Here is an 18,827-nt window from a genome sequence, read left to right on the forward strand (position 1 = left end):
AAGATGTGTCTATTGGCTTGTACATATCAGATTGTGGTGCATCGGAAACTGCATTTTTGCACAAAATGAGTACAAGCTAAAGAAAATTCCATTGAATTTAGAAGATTTTGTTGAATTTGACACTATAAAGGTAAACATGTAAGAAGATTCATAGTTGAGGGGTGTGGCTGTAATCACCCAAACATGAGGGGATTCTCGTAATTTAACCTTACCTCAGGGGGATTTTCGTAATTTAACCTTACCTCGGGGGGATTTTCGTAATTTTAGTAAGAAGATTCATAGTTGAGGGGTGTGGTTGTAATTACCCAAACATGAAGAGGATTTTCGTAATTTAACCTTACCTTAGGGGGTTGGCTGTAATTTACCCTTTTTTATTTTAAATGTCGATCTATTTTGATAATCTGAAATGCTAAATCCTGCACTAATTTTACCAAATCATACACATAACTAAAAAAAATTCACTCTCTAAAATCTTCTCTTCTCCTTCTCCACCCTTCTTCTTTTTCCCTATTTTTTTTTTCACAAAATCACACACTAAAAACATCCCTAGCATTCCAAGTTCGAATTTGACAAAAATCTTCACATGTTCAAACTAAAATAAAGTTGGAATTTGAGGAAAAAAAATCGAATTGATATGAATTTGAATAATTAAATAGGCTTAATGAAATCGAATAAATATTAATTAAAACTGAACTAATTTTTTATGATTATTCACGTAAAAAAAATAATGTATTTTGAGTGACTTGGATAAAATCATCTTAGAGAGAAGTTAGAAAGAATATGAGTAGAGATAGATTTTTTTTTTTTAATTTATGTGTGGAATTTAGTAAATTTTAGTGTGGGATTTAGCACGCCCAATTGATGGATGATTCCTTGGAGAATTATCTTTTGAGAAAATTGGAATATTAAAATAAAATAATTGAGGCATTCCTCCATTGGAATTGCAATTGAAATTAGAAATGTAATTAAAAAGGAGTTTCCATCATTAAGAAGAATTCAAGAAATTGTAGCACAGAAGCCATTTTATTACAGCTACACCAGCCCTTGTGAATTAATTTCTCGGAATATTCCGTCCATCAGTGGAATATTCCGTCACCTACGAATCATCATCTCATATGCAGCATCAAAAGCTCGGGTTTTTCGATAAATAGCTTCCACTCGTTGCAGAATTTTGCTACCGTAGCCCCATCAAGAACTCTATGATCCGAACCTATATTTATCTGAAAATTAAATAAATAACAGAAAAACCACATTAATTAACCAAAGATATATAAAAAATAATTTCATTAGTAATGGAATGATATATATGCGAAGATTTCGATTTCGGGGCCTTACAGTCATAAGCGATGCAGGATAGATGTTTCCATCTTCATCGAACTGCGGAAGTTTCTGGATTCTTCCGATAGCAATTATGGAAGCTTCCGGAACATTGATAAGAGGGGAGCCAAATTTCCCGCCAATTGCACCGATATTGCTTAAAGTAATAGTTCCACCGGATATATCATCTGAGCTAAGCTTGTTAGCTAGAGCTAATTGTTGAAGTCGCGAGAGCTCTTTCGTAATCTGATTATATTCATTAACAAATTATTTGATGGAAAATGAATATTTTAAAAAATAAATAATAATAATTAATAAATTCTTGAAAAGAAAATGAAATTTTTAAACACGAAATATTAGAACTGACCTCCGAGATTGAGAGACACTGAACCTTCTTTATGTTGGGTACTACCAAACCATGTGGAGTTGCCATTGCAATCCCGATATTGTGAGATCCTTTGGCAACACGAAAAAACGAAGAACTTGTTTAATAAAATGATTTGTTTATTAAGTATAAAATATTCTAAAATCTAATAAGCCCGCGTTTTTATTTGAATATTAAAAAAAGGGATTTCTCGGTTTTTCTACGATGGAAGGCATTGGAAGTCGATAATTAATTTCTTTAAAATAAGTCAAAAAATTTACCCTTGAGTGTCACCTCTTGCAATTGCTCGTTGAAGCTACTATTTAGCAACGGGAATTTGGTCAACGCCATAGAAAGTGACTTTATCAACACAGGGAGAAAAGTGTACTTTACACTCGGATCGGAATTCTCACTTTGGAACGATGCTTTAAGCTCAACAAGTGCATTGCAATTTATCTCGTCGACGTAATGGAAATGCGGGATTTTTGCAGCTAATGTCATCGATTTAACCATAGCACGTTGAAAACCCCTGCAAAAAGTAAAGCCATTTACCATTTTAACCTTCACTTCATACTTTTCTTTTCTTTTTTTAAAGAAAGTACCCCTAAAAAACTCACTATTAAGGGGGTTGTGTGCAATTTGATATAACACAAGGGTACTAAATGCAATAAACTCATAATATATATACCTCAGAGGAATGATCCTATCTTCGAATTCCTGCCCGTAAATCAACGAAATATCTTGGGATTTTTCTTCTGCTCCAAGGTATTTTTCAACACAAGAAGCATTTACGGATGACGAACTTTCCTTCGAAACGCCTTCAGCATAACTGACCACATCGTCTTTCAATATTCTTCCATCTTTTCCGGTCCCACACACTTCTTCAATATTTACGCCTAATTGTTTCGCAAAATTACGAACAGCTGGAGTGGATAGAACCGGTCCATCATTCTTTACTTTCGAGTCAACAATGTCCAATTCTTTTATACATAAATCATGTGCCTTAATAATTTCTGGAGCTTCGACAGATTGACTGGAGAAAGCAGTTTCGTCGACAACCATCTTTAAAAGAGTTTCTCCCACCTATTATAAAACGTTCCTAAAACCATTACAACTTGATAGGCAGCCCGGGGTTTTTTTCTTTTCGTTTTGAGTAAAAAAATTATTCGTTTTTGCAAACTATGTCGTTACCTTTACAATATTGCCTGGAATATGGAGAAGCGAATAAACTTTTCCTTTGTAGCGACTAGTAATCTCAATTGTGGCTTTGTCGCTTTGAACCTCACAAAGTGGTTGGAATTCTTCGACTTGGTCCCCCTATTAGAAGATTCAAGAACTTACATTACACAAAAATCAATCGAGAAAAAAAAAAGAATATTCCATTTCACCACTCACCTCCTGCACAAACCATTTAAGAAGTTCGCATTCTGCGATTCCTTCACCAGTTTGTGCCAAAGGCACGTCAACTACACCACCAATTGGACGATGATCGGGCATTGTTTGAGTTGTGAATCGACACCATTTTATCCCAAACGGAATGCTCGACTGAGGATGATATAAAAAAAAAAAAAAAAAAAAAAAGAGTATAAATAACCACCAAAATATCAACCCCACGAAAATAACAAGAAAATCCACTTATTCAATCAAAACCGGCATAGAGTATATCAATCCATCCGTATGAAGGAAATTCAAAATCTTATCGAAACGAATAAAGGAATCAAGAATCTTCACATGACATTTCGATTAGATCATACCCATATGAAATTTCCCATCTCCAATTGAAACACACAACACACACACACACACGCACAAGACTGTATCTTTACAGAGAGGGAAAAATGATTCACTAGAAGCTTTAGTTACACTCTCATTCTTTCTATTGCAGTCGAACAATTCAGACACACACACGTAGGCGCACGCCACGTGTAGCAAATCGACAATTCCAGAGCGGAAAAATAAAATTAACACGTTAAATCCATATGAACACTGAATTTACAACAGAGACTTACAGAATTTCCTCCGTTCCAAATCGACGTTCTGGGGTTTGTAAAAATACTGACTTGAGCTCGAAATAGAGAACCCACTTCAAAATTGGCCCTCCGAGCGGCTTCGCCGGTGATCGACGGCTGCGGAGCTGCGGCGGAGTAAACAAGAAACCGCCGCCACTGGCTGAAGCTCCGTGAATTTTTCTGACAAATTTTACGGCAGATCATTATTGAAGACAATTATTTTTGTTTAATTGTGAAAATGAATTTACTCTGGTTATTTATAGAATTTCGAAAATTTCTATTTTAATTTTGTCTAGTTCTTCCATTTGCACCTAATTTATCAGCTACTAAAATAAATAACTCAAATTCCCACGAATTATTTAGTAATTAATAATTAATATATTTCCGTTGCATATTTACATATTATATTATATATAGCAAAATTGAAAAGCGATTCTTTATATATCAAGAAACGTGGTTTCATTTCTTGATTAAAAATGTAGCAATTTGAACTTAGTGTTCCACAATCCAATGTCAGCTGAGCTTATCTATAGGGATTTGGTGGATGGATGGATAGAATTTAAATTAGTATTTATCACGAGGGTAAAGTCTACTAAAAATGATTAAACAATAAAATGAATTCTAAAATTTTAATTATATTTATTAAACTTAATTTTGGTGCCAAACCTTCTAATAGTAATAATACAACTAGACCATTAAAATTGTTTGATAGGTACAACTCTTTTACAGCTCAATCAATTTGTAATCTTGTTGTATTAAAGTTGGTGTTAATGGAGCCACCCTAACAATCCAACTCTTTTAGAGCTATAAACATTGTTGTCGGACGACCAATTGGGTTACGGTTCGATGGTTCGAACCGGTTCAAAATCGGGGTTTTGAATTTTAATTATATTTTTAAGTATTCCATATACGTTTTTCACTTTTATCCACCTCACCCCATTTTTTTGCTTGCTTTGACTTCATTTTTTCCCCGCTTTTTATTTCTATTTTCTTACAAATCAAGCATCCCTCTCCAAATCCGGAGTTCTCACATTCTTTCTTCTCCGGATACGAAATCCGCTTCCCCTATTTGACCACCCATGACCAAATCCGACCACTCACAGCCACAATTGACTTCTTGAAGGTTCGTTCAAATTCAGCCACAAATATCTAACTCTACGGTCGTTGGAGCTGTTTTGGCCGAAAATCGAGTTCCTTAGCCGGTTCACCGATTTTCGGGTTTTACCCGATCGAACCAGGTTTTGGTCATTTGACCCCGATTTTCATTCCGATTTTAGATCGAACTGCCTCTTCGACGGGTTGCAGTCGAACCGGGTCGGATTCTGAGAACATATTAGACATGGCCAGTCCGGGTCGGATTTGGCCCAAACCCATATAGGTTGCTCTAGATATAATAAAAGCCCAATGGGCTCTAAGTTTCAAAATGGGTTTTTTATGAAATCTATAATTTCATATGATGAGCCCATAATACATATTTGTGTGAACATATTTTAAGAATTATAGGCCCATTATAAATTTGAGTAGTTTTTTTAATGGGCTTAAATTCGACCTAATCAAAAATATCAAGATTGAATAGTTTTTATTTAGTTTAATATTCTCAATGTTTAAGTTTTTATTCTTGCACATGAGGTTAGGTTTAATTTCCCTTCCAAAAACTATTTAATTTTTTTTTATTTTTTATATATAAATGTACAATTTATTGCCTACCCTCAAACGTAGCTTTCCATCACAAATAAATATCGAAAAATATCTACTTGTACCAAAACAAAAGATGTGATGTTGATATTGGCATTTTAAAACATAATTAACCATTTGAAGAAACTATTTATTTAATAATTGCTCACTTTTCCTTAATTCATAAACTCTAAATGGCTATTTTTTTATAACTAAAAAAGATGATTTGAAGATAAACAAATAAAGAAACATCTAATGAAAAAGTTTAAACTAATGGTTACATGATTTGACTAGATTTTTCCCAACCCATAGTCTATGCGTCTATAACCTATCTATATAAAACCAAAACCAAAACCAAAACCGAAACATATATTGATACCGAAATTTCTCTTAGAGCAAATTCTTCAATTTTTTGATAATAATATAACCTAATTATTCATGCATTCAAATAACGAAACATTTTTTTCTCCTTTAATTACGTAATGCTAACTTCCGAAAAAACATAATCATCGAATAATGACCAACCATCGTATCATTAGAGAAAAAATATTTTTTTTTTAATTAAAAAAGAAAGAATATTGGCTAAAATATCTTAAGAGTTTTGATGAGTTAACAAGAATTGAATAATTAAGGGAAAAAAGAAAGTGGTCCAATTTTACTCATAAACTCCATCTATGAATGAAACCACATGGTTGATGGAATTTTGATCATGGCCATCCATCCATGGAGTTGACCGGTAACTACCTCACATGATTGTCACCTCACTTTATTTAGGCCCCGTTTCGTTGGAGAGATTAGTCATTATTAACTAATTAGTTGGACTTTGTTTGATATCCCAATAACTTGCCGGATCGACCCACAAATATTAAGTTATCGTGATTATCTTGCTTTCTAGGCATGTCTTTTATTAGATCTTCCAAGATCAAATAATTTAATTGGGTTTCACTGGATTATTTAATCTTATCTTGGCTAATCTTATCTTGTCAACCAAGCGAGACCTTAATCTTCTAAGGTCTTGTTTGGTTATCAGGATAAGATTAGTCTAGTTAAAATAAAATCCAATTGTATTATTGAACCCTGGAAGGTCCAATAAAAAACATGTCTAGAAGGCGAAATAAGGCATGACAACATAATATTTGTGAGTCGACCTGACAAGTTATTGAAAATACCAAACATCAAACAAAATCCAATTATTTTAGTTAATCGTGAGCAATTTCCCCAACCAAACGAGACCTAATTGTACGAAAATACCCCGTGAGGTGGAAATGAAACTAAACTGAACTCAAATCCAAAATACAAGACCTAATGTTTTTCCCCCAAAATCAACTCAACTTGTTACAAATTGAATTTTGTCTTGTCACTAATGCTTCTTTTCTAGTTAGGAGCCACTAAGGGGGTAATCAAAAATTAGGATAATGTCATATCACCATGCATCTCCATGTTATCACAAAAAAATTGAAAAAAGCTCCACCCCCACCCCTACCCCCCCTACCCCCACCCCCCACCCAACCACATGATAATTTTCACCATCTACCTATTTTTGTGTTTGAGCCCTCACATAAACTTTGTGACCATGTTTTATTCATAACTAGTAAGCTTATTTAATCTTAAATGGTCCTTATCAATGGTGCAAGATCCATCGCTACATCATCGTCATCATCATCACCATCATCATACGAAAAAAAAATTATAAAAAAAAAGGAGGTTAAAATCACATGTGAGAGACCATCTACCAATCAAGTGTTAACGGCGATGACCCTTTTAACATGTGCCTTATTTCCAACCGAGAAATTAATTGCATAACGCATGATTAGGATCAACCACATTGTCCGAGATTAGACGAAGATCTCAAACAAGTGGGGAAGTAGATACGTATATCGTTTCTTGATATACAAAATATATAAAAACTTATCTTGTGAAAACCATCGTTTTTCAAGATATTGGATTTATTTTTACTGTAATCACATGATAGATAATGAAAGAACCAAACTTCAGGCATTCTGTAATATTATCTATATATATATATATATATATATATATATATATATATATATATATAGAGAGAGAGAGAGAGAGAGAGAGAGAGAGAGAGAGAGAGAGAGAGATTACAACATGTGGTGGGCTGCTTAAGCGCTGGTGCATGTGCATGCAAGTAGAGCATGGTGGCATCCCATCTACACCTTTTCACTTTAAAACTTGTCTCCAATCTCCTATCGTTTTACCAAAATATGTAAATCGGAAAACACGTTATACATCATAAAATATATTTATATATAAATGAATTAATTTAGCTACATTTACATTTTACAGCTTCTGTCGATATTTACTGAAGATCGTCCAAGAGTTGATTTCGCACTACATACCCCCGTGACCATCTTCCACTACGTGCACCCTGTAAAGAAGCACCACCAACTAGGATAAGGTGAAGAAATAAAGAATTATGTAAACGAGGACTAAACAATAGTCAATTCTTGATCTTGTTCGTATTCGACTCAATGGATCTGCCTCCATTGTTGGGAATTTTTTTCTTTAATGTTTCTTTTAGTTGACATTTTCATGAAGAAACGAGACCAAATAATGTGGACAATCTAGCTGTCGAAGATTCTCTCCACTAAACCATTTTCTCTATGCTAGAGGTGCTAGCTAAAATAAATAAATAAACGAAGTCAAAGTCTAGATTTCATGAGAGTATTATTGACTGTCTAAAATAGAGAGACAAGTGCTGTATATCTTGTTAGCAATAGAGAGACAAGTAATGTTAAGAGTCTTACTACACTAAGATCCTCGAGATCTCTTCATAGCATTTTAGTATCTAACTAGGTATTTTTGTCCTCGTCTAATCTTAAACCTGCAGAAAATTAGTTATTCGTTAGTGCAAACTTATAATTATTTTTCACAAATTGAAGGCACATTAACTGCAATAGATCAAGAAAGTTACGTGTTTGAAGAAGAGAATTTCATAACGGTTTGTGTAAGAGAAGTTCCGTAAGGTTAGGAGGCCTTTTCTCAATCAACTGATGTGGGAAAAAAAATACTATGGCGAATATGAAGCATGTCGGTTATTTTGGTTATTTGATACGTTGCCTGAGACTTTTGGGACCAAAATAAATCATTTCAGCAAATAGCAAAAGAGATGTGACAATTTAAGGATAGCACTTTCTTTTCTTACAAACCGTACCGCCTTTGGGTTGGGATATGAGTGTGGAAGGTGTAATATCCCATCTTTGAATGGTGAGAAGAAAAGTTAATGCTTTAAACACAATTTGCCTACGGGATAATAATTACAAAGACGGCTTGATTAGAGACTCGTTTGGTGCAACAGATATTGCACATGCATGGTTCCATACGAGCATGACAATATTATTTCCATCAGACTTCTCATCAACTAATGACTCACAAACACGGACGTATGTAACCTGGTACTAAAAATCAAGATAATGATTTTTCGGGGATATGATGATTTTTGACATTAGAAATGGGAACGAAAGAAATTCATGGTCACAAATTGAATTTTTCATCGTGAAAACTGTCAAGACAAAATGGCAAACGCCAGAAACATGCAGATAGCTTTTTGTAGTAACACAATCAGGAGTCTTTTTTTTTTAACAAAATGCCAAAAAAAATTCAGAATACATGAAACGACAAACATTTATGTGATACATATGCACATAAAGTCCTTTATGAACATGCATGGATGCACATAGATGATGGCCTATCACATGCATATCTTGATAGAGACAATGGTATTCGATGACAACTTGCAAACATAACTCCAAAAATAACTAACTCCAGGGTAGCATGTCCAAATGTTTTTCACTGCATAAGGTACGGTAATAGATGATGCAAAAGTGGGTGAGAGGCAAATAGCGTCTAGTTGTGTGTGTGTGTGTGCGCGTGTGTGTGTGTGTGCTTTCATAAACTGAACCTAACTAGCAAAAGAAGAAACAAACAACATTTACGGAAAGAAGGCTTCTTGCAGAAATTTTACTGGAGAAGGTACGTGCTAGAGTTGACTAGAAAGAAGGTTTCCCCAAGGTTCTTGGACACATACTCTCAGGTAAGCATACAATCAAGGGTCTCCGTTTTGCTGAAACACTAGCTAAAATGTGACATAGACCCGAACCACTCCTTTCCATCACTATAAATAGATTATTTAAGGCAACTTGACAAAGGCATGACAAAGATATTTTTCTATCAGATAGATATCAGCCATCACGGTTATAAAACGACTTGATATATCAGCCATTAAGGTAACCGGTAAATGGTAAACAGTAAAATAAACGAGCACTTCGGCAACTAAAAACAATCAAATTAAAAACAGTTGAAGAAAAATAGTGCAAAATCAAATTTGGGCAACCTTTCCGCTAACAACCGTCAAGGAAGAATGAAATCATAGATTTGAGGTGAAACGTGTTAATCGGAAAATAACCCTGAGCATAAGATAAAACAGCTCATGCAAATATTAAAACTAATTCGGCCAGCAGAAATTGGCCAAGGTAGTGGAGATAAAAGAGCTACAAACATATAAAACATCCATGTGGAAATAAATCATAGATTTAGGTAGTGTTACTTTCTGCAAGATTCTCACAGTAGAGAAAGTAGATATGTTCTCTTATATTTGGCAAAATGACAAATTAAAGTTTGAGAAGCCTTAAATTGTAAGAGGTTAGAGCATAAAATCACTATAATTTCTCATCTTAAAATTAAAAAAATTGTCCAATCAAAAGATTAAAGAAAAAAAAATATAAATTCAAATTTGAGAACCAACCACATCCGGCCACTATAAATCTCCCTCCTGTCCTGTAAATTGCCACTCTCACTCTACTTCAGTGCAGGGAGCGAAGATGCATGTTGAAGTGTGTGACCTGTAAGATCATACCTGTCACATAAAACGCAACAAAACAAAGAGTGGAGAAAAAAAAAAGAAAAAAAAAAGCAAATAGGAAAAAGAAAAAAAGATGGCAGCAGGGCATACCAAAAAGAACCTGACAATGATAGAGGTAAGAACAAGAAAATCTTCAAAAATTTCAGAGTATTTCGTCTTGTGTCTTAACTCTGACAAATTATTTTTTTTTATTGCCAGGTGGTGGAGGAACTCAAGAATGTACTCGACATTGGATTTCCCATATTGGTTATGGGTATATTAACGTACCTAAAAAACATGATTTCAGTAGCGTGCATGGGAAGGCTAGGGAGCTTGGAGCTAGCAGGAGGTGCCTTAGCCATCGGTTTCACAAACATCACAGGCTACTCTGTGCTTTTCGGCCTAGCCATGGGAATGGAACCACTGTGCAGCCAAGCTTTCGGTTCCAAGAACTTCACCATGGTGTCTCTCACTCTACAAAGAACGATCGTTTTGCTGCTCTTCGCATCGATACCAATCGCAATGCTCTGGATTTATCTTGGCCCCATCTTGTTATTGCTCCACCAAGAACCCGAAGTAGTGCACATCGCAAGTCTTTACTGCCGATTTGCAATCCCCGATCTTATGACCCACAGCCTACTTCATCCTCTACGTATCTACATACGTAGCAAAGGGACAATATGGCCAATGCTCTGGTGCACCCTTGTGGCAACAGTTCTACATTTTCCCATCACCGTTTTCTTTACTTTCCACCAACATCTCGGAATCCAAGGAATCGCAATTTCCACATTTATTGCCAACCTTAACATCTTGCTCCTTCTTTTAGGCTATTTATACTATGTTCACGAGGAAAAGATACATCTGTTCAAACTCTTAGTTCTGCCTTCAAACACGAGAACTTCACTTTACGAGGAATGGAGAACGCTGCTTCAACTAGCAATTCCGAGCTGCCTTGGTGTTTGTTTGGAATGGTGGTGGTACGAGTTCATGACACTTCTAGCCGGTTACCTCTATAAACCCCACGTCGCATTAGCAACGTCAGCTATAGTTATACAGACAACATCTCTCATGTACACATTGCCTTCAGCACTTAGTGCATCGATTTCAACTAGAGTGGGAAACGAACTTGGAGCGGGGAGGCCACACAAGGCACGTTTGTCAACTGCAGTAGCTATAGCAGTGGCCTTCTCCACATCGGTATTCGGGTTTCTGTTGACTACCTTAGGACGAAGAAGATGGGGGGCGATTTTCACAGACGACAATGAAGTTCTTGACCTCGCAGTGGCTGTGCTACCCATCATTGGACTTTGTGAGCTTGCCAATTGTCCACAAACAACTTGCTGTGGGGTTCTTCGAGGAAGCGCTAGGCCTAGCATTGGTGCAGAAATAAACTTCTGCTCGTTCTACATGTTGGGAACACCTGTGGCAGTAGCTTTGGCTTTTTTCTGGGAAATGGGGTTCTTGGGCCTTTGTTACGGGCTTTTAGCAGCTCAAGTGGCATGCGTGTTATCGATTTTAACAGTTATCTACAAAACAGATTGGGAGAATGAATCATTGCGGGCAAAAGATTTGGTTGGGGAAAGCAGTGAGTGTGTACATGAAGATTTATTAGTAAAATGTGAGGAAGGTGGGAAGGAGTAATCGTCTTTTGAATACCTTGTATTGAACAAAATAAATTGTCCCTTTGCTTGTTTGTACAGAAAATGCTATTCTAGATGAACCCATCCGTGTATTTACAAGTACCATAACTTTCCACTCTCCCTGTCAAATATATTAATGTTTCGATTGTCATATGACAGCTTATCAGCATAAGATATTAGACGTACTTCACATCATAAATATTCTATTTGACATTGCATCTCCATCCACCAAAATAACCGACTATTCAATCTTCCTGCCCTAAGACTACTGACCAAACCGTACTTTTAGCTTTCCAACGAAAACCACATAAGAGTAGACGAGAAAATAAACCGTAACCATTTTTGTTATTTAAAAAAAACGTACGATCAATGCCATAGCAAGTTGGAATTTAACTTTTCTCCTTACCTGAAATCTGTTTATCTTGCAACTTTAAGCACCTGTTTGTAGAATTCGGGTCTAAGATATCGGCAGCCATTTTTATCCAGCTCGTCAAATTGCAGAGTAAACAAACTCTGGTTCTTGAGCACTTTAACCTTTTCTCTCAGAATCTGCATTCATAAAGTGTAATCCATGAAGAATATTTGCTTGTCAAATATTTCCTTACAATCTGTTTACAATTAATTTCCAATTTATTAACCTCCAAAAAGATAATGTCAAGTTAATATCACCTACCCAACTACACAGAGCTAAAGTTTCTCTGTTAAGTACTGATTAACATCTTAAGTACTCTGTAATTAACAATTTAACATCACCATAAACGTAAATTGAGCAATGTATACATAAACTGTAAGCAGATACATGAGAAACCCTACGTACATTGTCAATAACACAGCATCGTAAAAACTGAAATCAAATGCACAAAAATAATCGAAAAAATCAAATGAAATGGAGAGGGGGGAAACAGAGTTCTATAAAACAGTAAGAAACAGCTTTAATTTACCTTATTTTTTGGCCAATAAATTTGACAGATACACCACCGCCATTGATCAACGTTGTGCAAATTCGACATGGGGAATTGAAGCAAAAGGGGAAAAAATGGGAGAATTTTCCGAGCTGGATTTGTTGTCATCAGTGGGCCTTGTAAATCGGGCCGGGCTGGAATACAGCATAATATTTTGGGGTTATGTTTGGATCGGTCTATTTAACCCGACCCGAAAATGTAAGCCCACATGAACTTTTTATATTGGGTTTAATGGATCAAATTGATGGTAGTAGAAATTGGATGAATTAGATCAATAACTCCGAATTGGAAGAAAAAAAATCAAAAGATCGAAAAATCGGAATTTTGGAAATTGAAATGAAAATGTTGGATTTAACGGGTTATTTAATACAGCCCATTAACTCATTTCCTGAGACGGCCCAACAAGGAATCAGTCCAACAACACAAAAGCGTATGTCTCGATCAAAAAACTTGAGAACTCTCGATTCAGACCGTTGATTCTTACTTTTTTATCGTGTTCGCTCGTTTGAGGTACTTAACCTCGGTCTCTCTCTCTCTATCTTGCCATAATTTATAATCTCTCTTTCTCCTATCGTTTGTCTCTGATGAAACACCTGTTTTGAAATGACGATGGTTGTACCTGAGCTGTCTTCACCTTTTGAGCAATTTGAATCTTAACCTAGTTTCCAAATCTATATTTTTCGGTCAGCAGGTGAGATCCACTTATGAGTGGGAAACGCGAGAGTTCAAATTATGTAAGTGATTTTCTAATTGAGAAACGTGGGTCCGTATTCCACAACAGTCCAAAATAGCTTTTGTTTGTGGGGTCCGAAGGTGGGGCCCGATATATAATTCCGAACAGAAAAGGCCCGTTTAGCCTATGTTTTTTCTGTTGTGATGAATTCGGGCCGACATTTGGGTCCATCTTATCACACATCCAATTCACAGCTGAAAGTTTCCTACTTGCCCCTAATCTTTTACACTCTTCACAATGTAGCACCCTAATGTTTCCTTTTTGCAAGTTTACCCCAAACAAAAGATCGGTGAATTTATTTTCTATGGAGATGATAATTTTATGTCAATTATGTTCCAAAAAATCGAAAATCGAAATTACGTAGTTGGAACGAACACTTATCACAGATTCGGTTTTTTAGATCGAAACCTAGAAATTGAAAATTTTAATTTTTTTATTCATATTATAAGTGTACTTTTCTTAAAAAAATTGAATCTTTTGGAATATTTTCCGAGAATTGGAATCTAGAGATCCAATTCGGATTAATAAAACAAACTATAAAATGTTCTTGATTTCAAGGGGAAATGTAATTATTTGAAAATGACACTAAATATAATTTTGTTTTTTTCCAAAACGACACATGGAGTATTAAACTTCCAAAATGATGAAATTAGTTGGGTAACGTTTATTTACGAAAACCCCCTCATTTCCCAATAATTGCAACTATCCCCTTGAAAGTTGCAAATTTCTTACATTAACACCCTCTTGTAAGGAGGTGAATGCAAGAAATTTACAAGCTGCAGGGAGCTGAATGAAAATTTTCAAGCAAAACAGTTTTTTTTGTAATTACACTGTACCTCAGGGAGGCGATTGTAATTTATCCAAATTAGCTCAATCAACTAACATCATTCATTGCAACTTGTTGTTGACAGTAAATGCCTTAATAGAATCCAATATTTGACCCAAAATTAATTTATTTTATTTATTTTATTTTTAGTCATAGAATGTAATAAAATTTTAACAACAACCAACATATAGAACTACATTAATTATTCATTTAAAATTATTGATGGAACCTTCAACTGCTTGCTTTGTAGGGTTGAAGACCAAATCAAATGAACTTTAATTTTCTCTGCACTTTGAACACACTAAATTCATATCTCATGTACTTTTTGCATTATCAAAGTTCAAAGGGCAATTGAATCTTGAATTGTACTACTCTAGTGAACTAAGATTTGTTTCAAACGTTGTTCGGTGTTAGAATTCTCGAAAAGCCTAATCATATATTAACAATCGTTGGAATATAACGTATTTTTTATTTCATTTTAAAAAACAGAATCATGTTTCGATCAACTTTGCATGCTGCAAGAAAATCTCAATTTTGGTTTCACATAAATAGACGAGAGAATCATAAGGGATATTAATTTCAAACTGTTGAATGTCACATTGAAATATATCATTTAATATTAATATCGTATGTTTTCTCGGAATCTTTCATTTGGCAAGACTATGATACCATGTTGAATGGTCAGCTCAACCAAAAGATTACGCTAGTTCCGACCCTAGGCATAGAAAAATTAGGAAAGTGTCTAGGCCCCCAAACTTTTGTATATTGTGTTAGGGCCCCCCAAAACTATGTTTTGGTACAATTAGGGCCTTATATATGATTTTATTTATTTATTTATATGTCTACATAAATAAACAAAATATGCAAATGCAACTCAAAGTTTTATCGAAAAAACGGCTACAAACATATATCAGTTAATATTAATATCTCCGATGCAGGTACGAGAAAATCCGGATTTCAAAATTGAATTGAATAAAAGTCCAATTGATATATGTGGATGAGATTAATTAGAGCATTAATTGGAAGGTACTTTGTTTAGTGATGAGTAAATATACAGGTGGCGCTGCTACCGCCGGCGTTCTTTAGTATATATGTACGATCCAACGTTGAATTTTGCAGGGGAGTTATGAATAGTAATTACTCCGCTTAATTGCCCTAACATGCTTAGCTTTCAAAACAAACTTTATTCATTTGTTTTATGTATATAAATATAAATATATTATACTCTTCCTAGTAAAATATCATTTGTTTTATGTATATATATAAATATATTAGTAATTTCCCACCCTTAATTTACACTTGACGAGCTCGAGCCCGAGCTCAAGCTCATTGAGCTTCCATTTTAGGAGCTCGAACTCGAGCTTGAGTTAAGTCGAACCTGTCGAACTCGAGATCATTTTATTTGTATTATTTCTTTATTTTTACATAATATTAATATTAATTTTTATTATTAATTATTTATATGATACTAAAAAAGTTATAGAATAAAAAGTAAAAAATGATGTTTTTTTTATTTTTTTTAATATGTGTTTATTATTATTTATATATTTGTAAAACGAGCTGGCTTATGAACATCTAAGGATGAGCTCGAGCTCAAATTCAAACTCAAAACATTCGAGCTTGTTCCCTAGCTTTTGTCGAACTAGTTCAGTTTATTTACATCCTTAGTCGCATTTTATAAATATAATATAATTTAATTCAAATTAATCTCATGATTTATCTATGTTAAGCCAATAAGATATTTTCTTTTTTCTCTTGATATAGCAAAGCATAGAGTGAACCAAGAAAGTTGAATTATGACTGAATAAGAAGGAATAATTGAATTTCAATTGTCTTTTATATCATTTGGATGTATCTCATAAGAGTTGATGTGCTTAATTAGCTAACATGTCATTATATTGATGTTAATTATTCATAGGTACAAAATGACTTTGTTGACTTTTAGGCCCTTTTTTTAACAAGTTGAGTTAAGTTTATGATATGTTCCTTTCTTATTTTCCAATTAGTTCCTATATTAGTGTTAATCCTATTTAAAAAAAAGATTAATACCATATCCACAATTTTAAAAAAAATTATCTACTTTGGGAAGAGCCACCAAGTGTGATATAGACATAATGTAAATATATATACTATCTTATCTTTTAAAAAATGGATGTAAATGTAATTAACCTAGCCATTATATGATTGACTGGAATTGCCCCATGTAGAGAAAGACATAAGACAATGTTTGGTTTTCTTTTCATTCCATTTTAATTATTTCCACGAAACAAAATCGTTTTTGTTAAGGTTTTCGATTTTTTTCTTCAAAATAACTTCTAAAGTTACTCTGACCTTTCAGACGTGATTTGACTAATTCAGTCAAAAGAGTTGACTGTTATAGTAAAAAAATGTTTTCACTAAAAAAACAAACAAATATCACTTTATTTTTTAAAAAATTTCTTCTACGATACATTTTCCGAACACCAATAAACATCATTTGACAGGTCAGTCCATTTATCTCATCTTAAATTATCTCATCTTAAATTACAGACAAACATTAATTTTGTTTTCCAACTATTCCTTCAAAACGAATCCAAACATCACCAATCTACCCCGAAATAATCAATCCGACGAAATTCGAACATCCGAATTATAAAAAAAAAAAAAAAAAAAAGATAGTACTTCAAAGTGAAATCATGCCAATTAAATGATCATGTCTACCATCTCCATGTTCTCCCATTAGTCTCTCAAATCTCATGATACAAACAAACCCTAGAAAAAAAAATAAAAAAGGACAAAAAGGACTATTGAATGTTATATCTATCAATACAGGCCAAATCAAATATGCAGTAAATATTTAACCACTGTTAAAAAAAAAATTATTTAAAAAAATCTTTCAATTCAGAGAAATTCAGTAAATATGCCCAATTAAAGGGTAGTAAAAGGTAATTCCACCACCACAAAACGACAAAAACAAACTTCTCCAATTAATTTTTTTTTTAAATAATAATTAAAAACTGGAAATGTGATAGCTATGCAAAAGGGGGGGTACGTGGCAGTTAACAAGCACTACAGGTTTTACTTTCTCTTTCCACTACGTTCCCTATTTATCTTTTCGCCAATCCTTTCATCAACCCCCGGATCGGAACAACTCAATTTCCGCCACCACCCGCCGCCGCATCGCCGCCGTTTGAAGGGGAACATGAGATGGTGGGTCTAAGTGTAATACTGGAGAACAACAAGGATCTTTCCGGCGAGGAGCAGAGAAGAAGCCCTCAAGTTATCAGTAAAGGGAGCATGATAAAACCGCCGTCAAACCCTCCTTCCCCCACCGCAGCTCCGCCGTCTCCGGCGGGCTTCTCGAGGAGAAGAAACGCATCGAGTTTTTCTCCGGCTTGTGGGTTTCTTGAATATTGTTTTCTCTGCACGCAGAAACTCTTGCCCGGAAAAGACATCTACATGTACAAGTAATTATTTTTCTCTCTCTTCCTTTCTGTATCTATCTATATATATATATATATATATATATATATATATATATATATATATATATGTATATATTTGTTTGTGTGTAAATTAAAGATGAATAATTAATGTACAATGTTTGATGCAGAGGGGACAAGGCGTTTTGTAGTGAGGATTGCAGGTGCAGGCAGATCTTCATGGATGAAGAAGAGATGAGTGCTGCAAAGAGAGGTTGTACCTTAGAGTACAACCGTTCATTGGCTGCCACGTCATCATCTTCTTCTTCTTCTCGTAGTCGCAAAGGGGCAGCAAATCGAGCAAATTATAACGCCTTCGCCTACTGAGTGATTACATATTTAGTTTCCATTTCTGCCCTTGGTAGATTTTGTTTGTGGCTTTTAGGCCCTCTTCTCTTTTTTTTTTTTTTTTTTTTTTTTCCTTCAATGCTTCCATAGGATCAAGCCATGGGGGGTGGGGTTTGCCGGTTTGTAGGGGGGTTAACTGCTCAAGTTGCTGGCGGAGGAAACATGGATCTGGTTTTTTTTTTTTTTTTTTTTTTCTTTTTTTTTTTAATTTTTGGAGATGAAGGGTGTTTTTGGAAGTTTGCTATATTGAGAATATATTTGGTTGCTTCTTGGTGATTTTAGTCTATTCCAAATTAACACTATGTTTGTTCGATGTTACACTTGGTATATGATTGTTACACTTGGTGAAATACATCCGATATAAATACATCTGATATAAATTTACCATACAACCCCGTATATAATTAACGACTTACTTTGCTGCAAATATTATATATGCACGTGTGTGTGTGTGTGGTTACATATAGATCGATGATGCAGATGTAGCATCTTCATAAAAAAAAAATTTAAGAAACAATAATAAAAAGTATTATATGCCCACACAAACACTAACTATACGGGTGGTTTTGTAGATATATTAAGTTAAATACATTGGATGATCTGGAAACATTTATCTACTCATAATAAAT

General features: G+C 34.5%; 3 protein-coding genes and 2 long non-coding RNA genes across 9 annotated transcripts; 3 read left to right on the forward strand and 2 right to left on the reverse strand.

The window, feature by feature from the left end:
* Positions 1-948: 948 nt before the first annotated feature.
* Positions 949-4,417, reverse strand: BCE2 (2-oxoacid dehydrogenases acyltransferase family protein). The gene is made up of 8 exons (XM_088820513.1): positions 3,691-4,417; positions 3,077-3,226; positions 2,873-2,998; positions 2,370-2,764; positions 1,963-2,210; positions 1,685-1,773; positions 1,336-1,563; positions 949-1,220 (listed from the first exon to the last, which is right to left on the reverse strand). The coding sequence occupies exons 1-8, from the start codon at positions 3,892-3,894 to the stop codon at positions 1,107-1,109; spliced, it is 1,554 nt and encodes a 517-aa protein (XP_088676639.1). The 5' UTR covers positions 3,895-4,417; the 3' UTR covers positions 949-1,106.
* A 3,012-nt stretch (positions 4,418-7,429) lies between these two features.
* On the reverse strand, positions 7,430-12,927 carry LOC105966653 (uncharacterized). 4 transcript variants are annotated; one of them, XR_016032078.1, is made up of 8 exons: positions 12,810-12,927; positions 12,275-12,417; positions 11,885-11,989; positions 10,517-11,754; positions 10,133-10,229; positions 8,136-8,212; positions 7,666-7,756; positions 7,430-7,574 (listed from the first exon to the last, which is right to left on the reverse strand). It is a non-coding gene; the product is annotated as an uncharacterized LOC105966653 (long non-coding RNA). The 4 variants fall into 4 exon arrangements; XR_016032080.1 differs by having other exon boundaries at positions 10,340-11,754; XR_016032081.1 differs by having other exon boundaries at positions 10,133-10,243; positions 10,340-11,754.
* On the forward strand, positions 7,462-8,035 carry LOC148768946 (uncharacterized). Its single transcript, XR_016032082.1, has 2 exons — positions 7,462-7,594; positions 7,675-8,035. It is a non-coding gene; the product is annotated as an uncharacterized LOC148768946 (long non-coding RNA).
* LOC105962305 (MATE efflux family protein) lies at positions 10,177-11,948 on the forward strand. Its single transcript, XM_012986606.2, has 2 exons — positions 10,177-10,364; positions 10,448-11,948. The coding sequence occupies exons 1-2, from the start codon at positions 10,323-10,325 to the stop codon at positions 11,867-11,869; spliced, it is 1,464 nt and encodes a 487-aa protein (XP_012842060.2). The 5' UTR covers positions 10,177-10,322; the 3' UTR covers positions 11,870-11,948.
* Positions 12,928-17,389: 4,462 nt separating the features above from the next.
* LOC105949701 (DUF581 family protein, putative (DUF581)) lies at positions 17,390-18,479 on the forward strand. Of its 2 annotated transcripts, none has more exons than XM_012973025.2 (2): positions 17,390-17,835; positions 17,982-18,479. In XM_012973025.2, the coding sequence occupies exons 1-2, from the start codon at positions 17,576-17,578 to the stop codon at positions 18,175-18,177; spliced, it is 456 nt and encodes a 151-aa protein (XP_012828479.2). In that variant the 5' UTR covers positions 17,390-17,575; the 3' UTR covers positions 18,178-18,479. The 2 variants fall into 2 exon arrangements, with proteins under 2 accessions (XP_012828479.2, XP_012828487.2); XM_012973033.2 differs by having other exon boundaries at positions 17,390-17,829.
* Positions 18,480-18,827: the final 348 nt, after the last annotated feature.

The sequence above is a fragment of the Erythranthe guttata genome, chromosome 7 (genome assembly GCF_056151865.1).
Source record: "Erythranthe guttata isolate IM_541 chromosome 7, IM_541, whole genome shotgun sequence".
NCBI lineage: Eukaryota > Viridiplantae > Streptophyta > Magnoliopsida > Lamiales > Phrymaceae > Erythranthe > Erythranthe guttata.

Coding starts and splice junctions, on each gene's coding strand:
- BCE2 (XM_088820513.1), bottom strand. CDS start 3,894: ATGATCTGCCGTAAAATTTGTCAGAAAAATTCACGGAGCTTCAGCCAG. Junction 3,227..3,690: donor TTTGGAACGGAGGAAATTCT/GTAAGTCTCTGT, acceptor TATCATCCTCAG/TCGAGCATTCCGTTTGGGAT. Junction 1,221..1,335: donor ATCCTGCATCGCTTATGACT/GTAAGGCCCCGA, acceptor TTTAATTTTCAG/ATAAATATAGGTTCGGATCA.
- LOC105962305 (XM_012986606.2), top strand. CDS start 10,323: ATGGCAGCAGGGCATACCAAAAAGAACCTGACAATGATAGAG. Junction 10,365..10,447: donor AGAACCTGACAATGATAGAG/GTAAGAACAAGA, acceptor TTTTATTGCCAG/GTGGTGGAGGAACTCAAGAA.
- LOC105949701 (XM_012973025.2), top strand. CDS start 17,576: ATGGTGGGTCTAAGTGTAATACTGGAGAACAACAAGGATCTTTCCGGC. Junction 17,836..17,981: donor AAAGACATCTACATGTACAA/GTAATTATTTTT, acceptor TGTTTGATGCAG/AGGGGACAAGGCGTTTTGTA.